General features: G+C 35.5%; 1 protein-coding gene across 2 annotated transcripts in view; it reads left to right on the top strand.

The window, feature by feature from the left end:
- The window catches only part of TMEM50B (transmembrane protein 50B), a 45,948-nt gene that overhangs the window by 19,220 nt on the left and 12,493 nt on the right, over window positions 1–14,235 (top strand). For both annotated transcript variants that reach the window (XM_036880260.2, XM_036880261.2), the window contains exons 2-6: window positions 2,798–2,937; window positions 4,537–4,649; window positions 5,929–5,996; window positions 10,362–10,454; window positions 13,676–13,733. In XM_036880260.2, the coding sequence (XP_036736155.1) occupies window positions 2,839–2,937; window positions 4,537–4,649; window positions 5,929–5,996; window positions 10,362–10,454; window positions 13,676–13,733 (431 nt within the window). In that variant the 5' untranslated portion in view covers window positions 2,798–2,838. The remainder of the gene's footprint in view (window positions 1–2,797; window positions 2,938–4,536; window positions 4,650–5,928; window positions 5,997–10,361; window positions 10,455–13,675; window positions 13,734–14,235) is intronic.

Below are 14,235 nucleotides of genomic sequence, written 5' to 3'. Positions count from 1 at the left end.
TTGATCCATTTCGAATTTACTTTTGTGTATGGGGTTAGACAATGATCCAGTTTCATTCTCTTACATGTAGCTGTCCAGTTTTGCCAGCACCATCTGTTGAAGAGACTGTCATTTCCCCATTGTAGGTCCATGGCTCCTTTATCAAATATTAATTGACCATATATGTTTGGATTAATGTCTGGAGTCTCTAGTCTGTTCCGCTGGTCTGTGGCTCTGTTCTTGTGCAAGTACCAAATTGTCTTGATTACTGTGGCTTTGTAGTAGAGCTTGAAGTTGGGGAGTGAGATCCCCCCCACTTTATTCTTCCTTCTCAGGATTGCTTTGGCTATTCGGGGTCTTTGGTGTTTCCATATGAATTTTAGAACTATTTGTTCCAGTTCGTTGAAGAATGCTGTTGGTAATTTGATAGCGATTGCATTGAATCTGTATATTGCTTTGGGCAGGATGGCCATTTTGACGATATTAACTCTTCCTAGCCAGGAGCATGGGATGAGTTTCCATTTGTTAGTGTCTTTAATTTCTCGTAAAAGTGTCTTACAGTCATAATTTACATTATTCTACTACTCCTGTTTGTAATATGTTGATTTTTCTTTTGTAAAGCTGCTTCAAGTGTCTCTTTTTATCTCTGATTTTCAGCAGTTTGATTATGATGTTTTTCTTGTATTTGCCCTCCTTGGAGTTTGCTGAGATTCCTGGATTTTTAAGTTAGTATTTTTCATCAAACTTGGAAATTTATCAGTCATTACTTCTTCAAATATTTTTTTCTCCCTCATTCTGTCTTTTTCAGGGACTCAATTAAACATATGTTATATCCATTACTAGTGTTCCTCAGTTTGCTGAGGCTGTGTTGATCCCTACCCTCTCAAAAATCCTTTTCTCTAGATTGGATAATTTCTTTTGATCTTTTTTCACCTTTACTTCTACTGATCCTTTCTTCACCTTTACCTCTACTAGATCCTTTACTTCTACTGTCCCACCTAGTTAATTTAAAATTCCAAATATTTTAATTTTTTGGTTATAAAGTTTACATTAAAAAGTTTCTTTCTCTACTGAGATTCTCTCTACTGAATTTCTTCTTTAGAGAAATATTTAGTTATTTTGTCATGCCTAGTTATTTTGACCATGTACCTTTAAGTCTTTGAATGTACTTATACTGGCTGTTTTAAAGTCCTGATCTGCTAATTTCAATAACTGAGTCATTTTTGGGTCTATTTCAATTGACTATTGTTTCCTTTTTGATAACATCGCATTTTTTTCTGCTTTGGTTAATGTCTAATAATTTTTTACTATATATTGGACATTGTGGATGATACATTATAGGCACTTTGGATTCAGGTATTCTCATTTGACGAATGTCCAACAGGCAGTTAAAATACTGACTGATCATCTTGGAATTGTGGAGACTCAGATTTACACTTCGTTAGAGTATGTCTGGAAATCCTAAAGTGTTTATTAATCTCTTCTGACTTGGTAGAACAAAACTCTTAAAATGTCTTGCAGTAGGGAGGGAGCAGCTGAAATCTCTGCTTAGTTCTTTTAGCCTTCCAGCTGTTTTTTTCTGCTGAGTTTCTTGTGGTCTCTTCCATGTGTGTGCTGTTCAGGGCTTAGCCAGGTATTTAAAGGGAATTTATATTAAAGTATTTGAGGCTCCCTCTGTGACTCACTGCTTTCCAAGATTTCTCCCTTCAATTTCCAGCTGCTGTGGTAATCCTGAACTCCATCCTCAGGTCCTGCAAGCTAAAAAGATTGTTTTTTTGCTCACGTTTTAACCATTCTGTACCACAGGGTCTGTGGGGGCAGAAGTGGGCATTCAGGGAGTTCTCCAGTGGGGGAAGCTGTATGAAAGTGAATCTTACTCACTGTGTCTTCTTTCAAGGGTCAGATACCCCACAGTTTTTGTCTACTTTTCAGCACTCTTCAGTGCTTTCAAATAGTTTTTTCTTTCTTTCTGAATTTAAGGTGTCCCTGAATTATCTTATCTGAACATAGTCTCTGCTTTGAAAATTTCCACAGCATGCTCTACTCTTGCAGTTCTTTGTGCGCATGATTTTTCTCCTTCTAGTTATCTGTTGCTGTATTACAGATAACTCCAAACTTAGTAGTTTAAAACAGCCATTATATTATGCTTATGGTTTCTTTGGGTCAGGAGTTTGGAAAAGCACAGCCAGAATGAAGTGTCTCTTCTCCATGTTTCTGGGGCCTCCCCAGGGAAGGCTTAAAGACTGGGGGTAAGGTTATAGCTAGAATAGCAGTAACCTGGAAGTGTGTACTAACACCTCTGGCAGCTCACCTCCAGCTGTGGGCCAGGACACTCGTACATGGTCTTCTCAGCCTTGTGGCCTTGGAATTTTTACATGATGACTTAGAACTCTAGTATTAGTGTTCCAGAGAAACAGCTACAAGCTGTAGTGCCTTTCATGATCTAATCTCAGAAGTTGTATGGCAGAAGTTACATAGCATCACTTCCTCTACTGTATTGGTAAACCAGTCTTCATTTTTGGCCCAAATTCAAGGGGAGGAACATAGATCCACCTCCTAATTAATTTGGAGAAGTGTCAAAAAATTTGCAGATGTTTTAAAACCACTATGTTCACTTAGCAAATCGTAAGCCCCACTATGTCCTAGCACGAGTCCTACATACATGTCAGTATTCACTGAAGTATTGAGTTTTTCTTCTTAATAACAGTAGATTTGGACCTGAAGTAAATTTGTATTTAAACTTTAAGAAGGTAGTAAGATATTTTACTTCCTGAAAACACTTCCTCAGATTGATTATTTTTTGTCTTTTTATTTATAGAATATAGTGTTTAATGAAAAATCCATGATTAAGTGGTGAAAATGGCAGGCTTCCTAGATAATTTCCGTTGGCCAGAATGTGAATGTATTGACTGGAGTGAGAGAAGAAATGCCATGGCCTCTGTGGTAGCAGGTATATTGGTAAGTGAAAAAGCCTGGTTGGTGACATTTATGTCTCATCTGTTGCCCTGAAAGTTAATGTTGATTCCTCTGAACTGTGTATACCCTTCTAGAACTATTTTATTTCACTCTTGTCTTGTATAAATAATTATCAGAGTTCTAGATTCTATTACTGAGCAAAAGTAGGCCCTGGGTTCATTTGAGTTTATAACTTTGTTAAACTTAATATCTTTTTTTCAATTCAAGTGATAATACAATTATTGTAGGCAGTAGCATTTTTTTTATTAAGGTATCATTGATATACAATCTCATGAAGGTTTCACAGGAAAAACAGTGTGGTTACTACATTCACCCTCATTATTGAGTCCCCCCTGATACCCCATTGCAGTCACCGTCCATCAGTGTAGTAAGATGCCACAGAGTCCCTACTTGTCCTCTCTGTGCCACACTGTCCTCCCCATGACCCCACACACACCATGTGCACTAATCATGATACCCCTCAATCCCCTACTCCCTCCTTCCCCACCTGCCCTCCCTCACCCCTCCCTTTCGTAACTGCTAGTCCCTTCTTAGAGTCTGTGAGTCTCCTGCTATTTTGTTCCTTCAGTTTTGCTTCGTTGTTATACTCCACAAATGAGGGAAATCATTTGGTATTTGTCCTTCTCTGCCTGACTTATTTCACTGAGCATAATATCCTCCAGCTCCATCCATGTTGTTGCAAATGGTAGGATTTGTTTCTTTCTTATGACTGAATAGTATTCCATGGTGTATATGTACCACATCTTCTTTATCCATTCATCTACTGATGGACCCTTAGGTTGCTTCCATATCTTGGCTATTATAAATAGTGCTGCAACAGATTTCAGTATCTGTTATATTTAAAAAGTTTATCTCCTTGTGTATATGGTTCTGTACTTGAAGTCCAATAGGAAACAATAAATTAAGACAGAACAGGAACTAAAGATAATTGTGAAGCTATCTGCAGGCAGAATTCTTTTAGATGTGTCAAAGTTTTTCTTGCTCTTTATGATTATCTTGTCTGCACTTAGTTTGTCTATGGAATTCTTTAGCAACTTGTCTACTTGAAGTCTATTTAGGTTACAGAGAAACATTACATTTTATAAACTGTTCAGTTAGTTACACAGTATTTAATCAAATTACATAATTAAACTGTAGCAGGCTTAGTCTTGAAGACATGACCACTCCTTCTAAGCATACAGCTCATTAGTGGAAGCAGAGGTGCTTGAGCGTATTATAAAGGGATGTTCTCTAGAGAGAATGAAACACATCAGGTAATCAGGTTGCTGGTTAGTTGAGAGAGCTTCCCTTGTATATAATTATGGTGGGTGAAACAAGCAGATAATTCATTCCCAGATAATTAAGTTTTATCTTGTATTGAGAGAGAACTTCAGAATCTTACCCAGATTTGATTAGTTAGGATCACCTCATAATCTATAAAGAATAAGTAAACAAGGGATTCTTATTTTTTATATTTCAACATCCAAAACTGAAAGAAATATTTTATGTTTCACATATATGGTCTGTTGAAGAGAGGAATGTCAAGAGCAGGTATCATGCCAAGCCAAAGTGTGTTATTTAATAGCTTGGGGCGGTCTCAAGTTTTTTACAGGTTGGTGGATAATGATTGATGCAGCCGTGGTATATCCTAAGCCAGAACAGTTGAACCATGCATTTCACACATGTGGTGTATTTTCCACATTGGCTTTCTTCATGTAAGTATGAAGGTAATTCTCAGTTCAAGATTATTTTTCTAAGAACATTATTTCCTTAAAGTTTAATGCTATCTGGAATAACCTTTTTATTTAATTGATGTATTCTTCTTTAACATTATATATATATGTATGTGTGTGTATATATATATATGTATATATATATATATATACTCCCATTTTATTAGTTTTTTTATGAAGAATGTGTTGAATTTAGTCAGTTATCTTTTTAGCATTTATAAAGATTATCATGTCATTTTTCTCCTTATTTATTAAACTGGTCAATTATTATATTTTATCAGTCCCAGATTATTTTTCATATTTTAATATCTCTTAATACCAGGGTGCTTCTTATAGTCAGTGGTATCTTATAAAATTTTTTTCTTTCTTGGTGGTATAAAAGATAATGGTAAGTTTTCAAAATCAGTGACATCTTAGATTTAATATGTTATATTTCTAGATTTTTTTTAGTAATGGGTCACCTTGAGTATTGTAATACACTCAACTTTTACATGGAGTATTATTTTTTTTTAATGTGTTACTTGACTTTGTTTGCCAGTATTTGTGGGGAGGGTATGATAGGCCTCAACTAATACTGGTTTATAGCATTTCTTCTTTTATTAAATCATTTTTAGGTTTACCAATTGTCTCACTTCATAAAAAAGTTTGAAAGTTTTTCATAGATGTCTTTTAATATTTAAAGAAAATATGTTAAACATTAAGGTTACATAATTCCCTAAAACATATAGGTGTTTCAAAACGGTTAACTGTAGAAGATGGAATTACTTATATCCAAACAGGATGCTAAGAAAAGGCAATTCCTATTACAAATGAACCTTGCTTTAACAAAAACAGAAAGAGAAGCTGAACATAGTGAGCCTATTTATTTTATATGGGCCAGATATTCTCTGAGAAATGGATCAGAGAAAATCACTTGACTTCTAACAAAAAGATAAACTTTTTAACTCTTGATTATAATGAGTATCTTAAAATGGGATAACTCATACTGTCATTCATGTATAAATGCAAAATAGGCAAAGAAATAGAAAATCTTTCCCTCTTTCATAATCTCTGGAGACAAGTGATAGTAATCTCTTAAAATTATGTTTTCTGGGTATACTTTAAATAAGACCATTTCTATCCACTAGGATAGTCATTAAAAGGTATGTTCACTTATTCAGATATGACATTAATTGAGAGATGTTTCCCTTCTAAATGATACATAAATATCTGAATATTTTAGTGGCATGAAAGCTGATCAGATGGTTTTGTACCGTTCCAGGATAAATGCTGTGTCCAACGCTCAGGTGAGAGGTGACAGCTATGAAAGCGGCTGTTTAGGAAGAACAGGTAAAGGCACTTTGAGTTATAATGTACGCTGACAAAGGAGAGGTTTATTAGCAGAAAAAGCAAAGCCTCTAGTGAGTCTTTGTCTAGGACTGGTAATGATTATATAGAATCTTTTTAGTGTTATTTAAATCCTAAGAAAGTTAAAGTCTCTGTCAGAAGTTACTATTTTTGTCATATTATGCTGCCCATTGTGTATAGATAAAATGTTACTACCCCAAATCAGTGGAACTTGGCCTCTAGCTCACTCTTCCAGTGCTAATGATGGATTTATTCTTATCCCAAATGTTGATGGATAATATCACTTACAAGATAGCTGACCCTGACCACTAACAGCAAACTATGGACACATTAGGACGTCAAACCTATGTTTTCCACATTCAGTTCTGATAGCTGAGTAATCTACCACAGACTGCAACAAAATTGTTTAGAAGAAACATACTATTTGTCTCTCTATAAAATTGTTTTTGGAGTTTGAATTCTTTTGAATTGTCATCCAATAATATTCCTTTATTTAGGTTTTGACCCATTCTATTAGATCCAGGGGTTTGTTTTCAGTGGAATTTCTATGCCGTATGTGAAAGTACAGGGCTCAGTGTCTATTTCCAACCTTTTAGGACTAGGGTGATTTGTTGTTATGGTTGGAAATTTGGAGTAAGTGGGAGAGGAATTTTAAAAGATGATTAACAGCAAATACTTGTAGAATACTTTGGACCAGAGACTGTCCTGAATGCTTTATACATATTAACTCATTTAATTGTCACCATAGTCTTATAAGTGCTCTTACTGCCCTCAGTTTTAGATGATAGATTAAGGCACAGAGAGTTTAAATAAATTATGGTAAGTCAGAAAACAAGTAAGTGGTGGAGTTATGATTTGAACACTCATTCTGGCTTCAGAGCCAATGCTTTTAGCCACCATGCATTGAGGACCATTTGGTCTCTTTGTCTGGTATAGCACCACATATATATATATTGGCTTGATTGAGTATAATGTATATAAAATATAAAATTCACCAGTTTACAGTATACAGTTGGATGAGTTTTGACAAATGTGTACAGGTACATTACTACCACTATAGTCAAGTTATAGAACATTTCTGTTATTCCAAAAAAGTTCCCTCATACCCCTTCATAGTTAGTCTCCTTCCCTCCATGTCCGGGCCATCATTGGTCTGCTTTCTGTCATTATACTTTTGTCTGGTCTAGAATTTCAGGTAAATGGAATCATGAAGTAAGTATGGTAACATTTTAAACCTCATAAAGGGAGGTATGAAGAGCTTAACTTTTTTCTCATGTAAAGTGGTAAGAGCACAATGTGAGATTTGTTCTAAATAAATTTTCAGTGCACAATATATTACAGCTAACTATAGGCACAATGTTTTACAGCAGATCTCTAGAACGTATCTTCTAGAGCCAAAACCTTATGCCTATTGCAGCAACTCCCTGTTTCCCTCTGCCCTATCCCCTGGCTGCCACTCTTCTACTCTCTGATTCTACGAGTTTGACTATCTTACGCACCTCATACAAGGGAACTTCTTAAGAAAGATGGAGCCCTGTTATATCCGACAACGTGGATGAACCTGGAGGACATTATCTTCAGTGAAATAATCCCGTTACAGGGGAACAAATTAGCTTTCCTTCCTTTTTTTTAAATTAAAGTATCATTGATATACAATCTTATGATGGTTTCAAATACACAACACAGTGGTTCAGCATTCACCCATATTATCAAGTCTTCACCCCCTCCATTGTGGTCTATCAATGTAGTAAGATGTCATAGAGTCATTAAGTGTATTCTCTGTGCTGTACTACCATTCCTGTGACCTACCTGTATTGTGATGGTGAATTACTATGCCCCTTAATCCCCTTCTCCCTCCCCACCACCCTTCCCAACCTCCCCTTTGGTAACCACTAGTTCCTTCTTGGTTTCTATGAGTCTACTGCTATTTTGTTCCTTCTGTTTTGCTTTGTTTTTATACTCCACAAACGAGTGAAATCATTTGATATTTGTCTTTCTCTGCCTGGCTTATTCACTGCGCATAATACCCTCTAGATCCATCCATGTTGTTGCAAATGGCAGGATTTCTTTTCTTTTTATGGCTGAATAATATTCCATTGTGTATATATACCACATTTTCTTTATCCATTTATCTATTGATAGACTTAGGTTGCTTCCATATCTTGGCTATTGTAAATAGTGCTGCGATAAACATAGGGGTGCATGTCTTTTCAAATCAGGTATCTTGTTTTCTTTGGGTAAATTCCTAGGAGTGGAATTACTGGGTCAAATGGTATTTCTATTTTTAGTTTTTTGAGGAACCTTCATATTGCTTTCCACAATGGTTGAACTAATTTACATTCCCACCAACAGTGTGGGAGGGTTCCCTTTTCTCCATATATCCTCGCCAGCATTTGTTTCTTAAATTAGCTTTCTTTTCTACCTGATTCTTTAAATGCTGATGCAGATTGTATAACTTCACTTCCAATGGGATCCTTGAGGAATTGGAGAGGAGAGGAATAGTGATAAATGACAGACTAACCTAAGTTAAAAGTTCACAGTGTATGCACATATGTTATTAGAATGTTGTGCATAGAGCACACAATAGTTTATTTGATCATTTTTCTTTAAAGAATATTCCACAGACTTGCTGTAGATTATGTACTATTATCTATTCTCTATAGAAAATTTTATTGTAACTTACCCAGTTTTTTGAGCTTAAAGGTAGAAATTGTATTTTCCTTGCTTCTGTCTGGTTCCCATACTTTTTACCGTAAGTGACTATTAACATTTTATTCCACAATTATTTTCTACCCAGTTAAAATTCACATTACAGTTTATATTTTTATGTGGTGCATTTAGTGCAAGTTTTGTCTATTGCTTCAAAAATTAAGGGCAAACTGTCTTAAAAGCGTGCTTAGGTATTTCCACACTAAACTTTCATACTACTTAAATGGTTTATGTAACATTCCCATTTCATTTCCAGGGGAATTTGCAGGAAAGTATTATCAATGTAATAAGTACCACGAATGGAACTGTTAAATAATAAAGCTCTAAAAAGGAATGGGAACTAGGTAGAAAAAAAGATCATGTACTTAGAGTCTAGGACAAGATGGCTACTCTTGATTGTTCATTAACTGACTCTGAGCTTCCTTGCAGTCAGAGCAAAAAAAAAGAAAATAATACAGGTTTTCATGTTTTGCTAAACAAAAACATACTCATGTCTCAAGGGAAATTTTTGTCTTGTTAACTTCTATTAGAAAATTTGTGTGTGGTCATATGTAAAGGACATGAAAGAAAATAGTTATAAGGATTTTTGATAGTTCTTTTAGTCACTTAGGATAAAAGCTGTGATTGGATATAGTTTGGAGGATGTCTTTTTCCAAGGAACTAAACATTACTGTATATTTCTGGAGATCTGTTTAGTATTAAAATAAAATTTATATTATCTAGAGACCTATTTCCTTAAGTATCAGCTGTTCTAAGCATGCTGAGTTTTGATCAGTGTTTCCTGCATATCTGGTTTCTAAAACACATGCATTTCTATTCATTGAGTAACAGAATATCTGAAAATGAGAGCCAAATTTAGCTTTTTATTGTGGAAATTGGCTTGAATTTTATTTTCCCTTCAGTGGAACTTTCTTCCCCTCCTTCAGGATGGGCTGTCAATATACCTGTGATTAGAATATGGTGCAAATGTTAACCTGCTTTCTAAAGATGTGTTCAGTCTATTCAAGTGTCCAGATGATTACTTTAATGAGATTCTATTGTATAAGTTCTAGAATTCCATACAGTAGAGGGTTGAAGAAATGTGTCTGACCTTGAACTGTTGTTCAGAGGTATGTTGACTGCCTCAGTCATAAAAGAGACTGAATATACTTCTGAAGAATGGCTGCTGTTTGCACTATAGTGAGTCATGGCATAATTCCAACATTGATGAAAAGGGAACATATTGGTCCTCATTCATTTGCAGTCTCATTCCTGTGTGGTGATAGTCATCAGATATATTTGCTACTTCGAAAGAGCAATTACCTTGATAATATATACAACGGGATAATTTTCCAGGTGGGGTTTATTTAATCAATTCAGTAGAATAATTACTTATGAAGCTCTCCTGGTTTAATTTACTCAGCTTTTAGTTTCTATAGCCAATAAAAAGGTAACTTTCCCTTTTTCCAAGCACGGCTTTAACCCTTCATAGTTTTTTAAAAAAATCTTCATTCAATTAGTTGTTATAGCAGTTGTATGCAAGCATGTGATCGTCTTTGATAAGTATAACATTTATTAGGTTAACAGTGTTTCTAGTGGTATGCATTCTTAGGACAGTTACAGAGATGAGCAAAATCATAAAGCCTATTCTTCATACAGGTGCTCGAGTTTGGCTCTTCATTGGTTTCATGTTGATGTTCGGGTCACTTATTGCTTCAATGTGGATTCTTTTTGGTGCATATGTTACGCAAAGTAAGTCTTTATTCCTCCTTTATTTCACTGGAGAGATTCAGATACATTTTTTATATTTGCCATGGTCTGTTAACTACCTGGTATAAAATTTAGTTTAATTATATTTTTCAGTTGACTGGAAGATATGCCTCTATGAGGAGATACATAAGTTATTTAATATAAGTTTTCAGTGGGTCATTGAGTGCAGTTGGATAACCTGGTTAGAAAATCCAAGCCACTGACAAGACCATGTAACTCTCAGCCATCTGAGAGTCTCTGATTTCCTTCCTTTCCTTGGACAGGAAGGCTGTATATATAGCTTTATACAGCCAGGCTGTATACTAGAGGCCTGTTTACTGAGGGTTGTAGTGGTGAGAAACCTGTACAGGTCCACAGTACCTCATACACAATGCTAAAATCTATAAGGTGCTGAAAGTCGAGTTTTCCATACCCAGCTTGCAGTGAAACCAGACCTAAATTGACGTGTTCTTTATTTCCACTTAAGTATGCAAATGTGTTCTTGCAGGAATTTGGTGTATATGATTGTCAGATGCTGGACCAGACCCAGCTGGGGATGCTATGTAATATTTATGCCCCGTGTTACCATGCTTAAATCTGAAAAATTCTAAATTTCAAAACATACCTTACCCCAAGTATGTAGACCCTGATTTCTTTCCTTCCACTGATATCTCCTCTCTCCTACCCAAGCCTGTAATTTTTTTGGTCATAGATAAAAGGGGAGTTTTTAAAAGGCAAGACTGAAGACGTGTGTAGCCTTCATATAGAAACTGTTGATGCAGTGGAGTGAGCCCATAGAACACCATTCTCAGTTTTCTGGCTGTTCTAGACACCATAGCTTTTTATCCACAGGGGTTGAAAAGTAGGACCCAGTCCCAGCACTGCTTCTGGAAGCATCAGAAAAACCTGTTTCACTGGCTCTTTCCCTTCCTCCAAGATAGGAGTCAATTTCAGATAACACAGCTTATTCATCTTCTGATCCCTCTACCCCTGGAATCACTTTGTCACTCTTAACTGTCACATCTCCTTGTCCTGACCCACAGCTCACCTTACTCTTGATAGGATCCCTTCTCTCACAGTTTGATCAGGGTAAGATCTTTGGAATAGCTTTGTCTTTCACTCGGCATAAAATAAATCAGTGCAAGAGGACAGTGGTGGACTAATGTTTAAATGGTACTGCCCACCAAATATATCTAAAATGTGTTAATTAAAAATACTAATGGAGCACACAGTTCTAGTATTAAGCTCATTTTAAGGTGCTTATTTATTTTTTTGTTTTTTTATTTAGGAAAAGTACTTTTTAAAAAACAGCTTCATTGAGATGTAATTTGTATATCATGTAATTCACCCATTTGAAGTGTTTTTAATATATTCACAGAGTTGTGCCACCATCACCCCAATCCAATTTTAGCACATTATCATCTTTCCCAAAAGAAATCCCTTACGCATTGGCTGTCACTCCCCATTACCCCTCTCCACCAGCCCTAGGTAACCATAAGTCTGCTTTCTGTTTCTGGAGACTTGCCTATGTCATATGAGTGGAATCATAAAGGGAAGTTCATTTTAAGCTCATTTTATCCTTGACTCTGGGAGCCGGGTGGGCTGCTATTACTGATTTCTTTGGGAAGTCTGCATAATTACTTGAAGCAACATGTGAAACTTTCCAGTTTCTGTGATGAAAGTAGGAATAAATTCATTCTTGAAAGTTGTGTAGGAAAGTATTAAGGCTGTAAAGGTTGTACACTCATTGGTTGTATCTTAATCTTTAGAGAACTAGTACATATTGAGAAATTTCTCAATTATGCATTCTCCATATTTCTGTAGCATTGCTCATTATAAATGCTTTTCTGTTTGAAAATTATATGCTTTTACTTCAGACAGCATTTCTAAAACATTTCAAAACTTTTACTGTACAGGTTTTCTTGAACTATTAATAATAATAGCAGCTAACATTTACAGAGCACTTTATGGGTCGGGTAATGTTGTAAGCACTATACGTAGTTACACATTTCTCATTCTGTGGGGTGGGTGCTGTTATGATTCCCATTTTACAGATGAGGAAACAAGGCATAATGAGGTTCAATAATTTGCTCATGGTCATATATGTAGTCAGTGGTAGAGTTAGGATTCAAATCGAGTGGTCAGGCTCAAACTTCAAGCTCTTTACTGTATTTCTGTGTTGTTTGCTCTGATATCGAAAGCAAAAAATTAAATGTTTCTTCATCCTATTCAGTATTCAATATTTATAGTTTTATAAAAGAGATTAAATATTCACAATTTAAGTAGTTTTCTATTTTTCTTTTCTTTTTCTATGAAGATACAGGAGATATTCAGTGGAAGAACATGATGAATTATAATGATCCTTTTTATACCTGTCAGATTTGCATAATGAAACTCCTGAATTCATGAAAGAAAATACATGAACAGAATATTAAATCATTAAGAATTTAATTTGTATCTTTCTAACATTTTGCATTTTTATACAGTCGTCCCCCCTTATCTGTGAGGTTTATGTTCCAAGACCCCCTGTGGATGCTGGAAACCATGGGTAGTTCCAAACTATGTATACTGTTTTTTCCTATACATACATACTTATGACAAAGTTTAATTTGTAAATTGGGCAGAGTAAGAGATTAACAACAATACTACTAATGAAATGCAAAATTATAACAATATACTATAATAAAAGTTATGTGAATGTGGTCTCTCGAAGTATCTTATGGTACTGTACTGCCCCTTGTGATGATGTGAGATGATAAAATGCCTGTGTGATGGGAGTGGGTGAATGACCTAGGCACTGTGATGCAGTGTTAGGCTACTACTGACCTGTTGGGGGGTCAGGAGGATCATCTGCTTCTGGAGCTCGGTTAACTGCAGGTAACTGAAACTGTGCAAAGTGAAACCGCGGATATTGGGGACCACTGCATTGGCCATGGAAAGTAAAGGGGTGCAGTGCTGCTTTAACCGTTTGGGTGCAGCTAGAACCCCAGCAATTACTTTAGACAAAAAGAAAACCTTGTAAGTTCATTGTCTTTTATCCAGAGTGAGAGCAATCCTTTGTTTTGGGAGAATGAGATTGGCATTTTCTTATTTCTATTTTGTTCAGAGTTCTTAAGGTTAATAAATAATAGCAATATTTTGTAGCTGTCTTCATGAATGGTACGAGTATTTTGTTACTGCCATCTGCTGTTTGTAATCTAATCTGTTTTACTTTGTGTGTACAGATACTGATGTCTATCCAGGACTAGCTGTGTTTTTTCAAAATGCACTTATATTTTTTAGGTAAGTTGCCTAATTTCTTAACTAGTGCCTTTTACATTTACAGAGATGTCATCTTTATTATAAGAGCAGCATGTACAATGGAACATGTACAAATTCTTTGGAAAAGTTACAGTGTGTAGAACTTCTTTTAAAATCTAGTGAAAACTCCACTGTTGCTTGAAAGCATACATAAGCCATTTCAGTAGGAGTTCTGCTATGTGCCAAAACCTCAGCTGGGTGTTTTATATATGTTAACTTTTTAAATTCCCATTTAACTACCTTAAGTCTATAAGTCAGGTGGTGTTTCCATTTTATAGATGAGGAAATAAAGCTTAGAGTTTACTTAAACCCAATCAGTCAATACAGAGCTGGGATTTGAACCCAGACTTCTGCTTCCATAGCCTGTGCTTTGTTAAAAACCATACCAGGTACTTTACTGAAAAAGAAAAAAAGAAATCAGAATTAACACATAATATGCATGTTATATGCAAAATTTGGTTAAGGAACTGGATTTTTTAAGTAA

Source organism: Manis pentadactyla, chromosome 1, assembly GCF_030020395.1.
Source record: "Manis pentadactyla isolate mManPen7 chromosome 1, mManPen7.hap1, whole genome shotgun sequence".
Classification (NCBI taxonomy): Eukaryota; Metazoa; Chordata; class Mammalia; order Pholidota; family Manidae; genus Manis; species Manis pentadactyla.
This window is presented reverse-complemented; position numbering and strand designations above follow the sequence as displayed.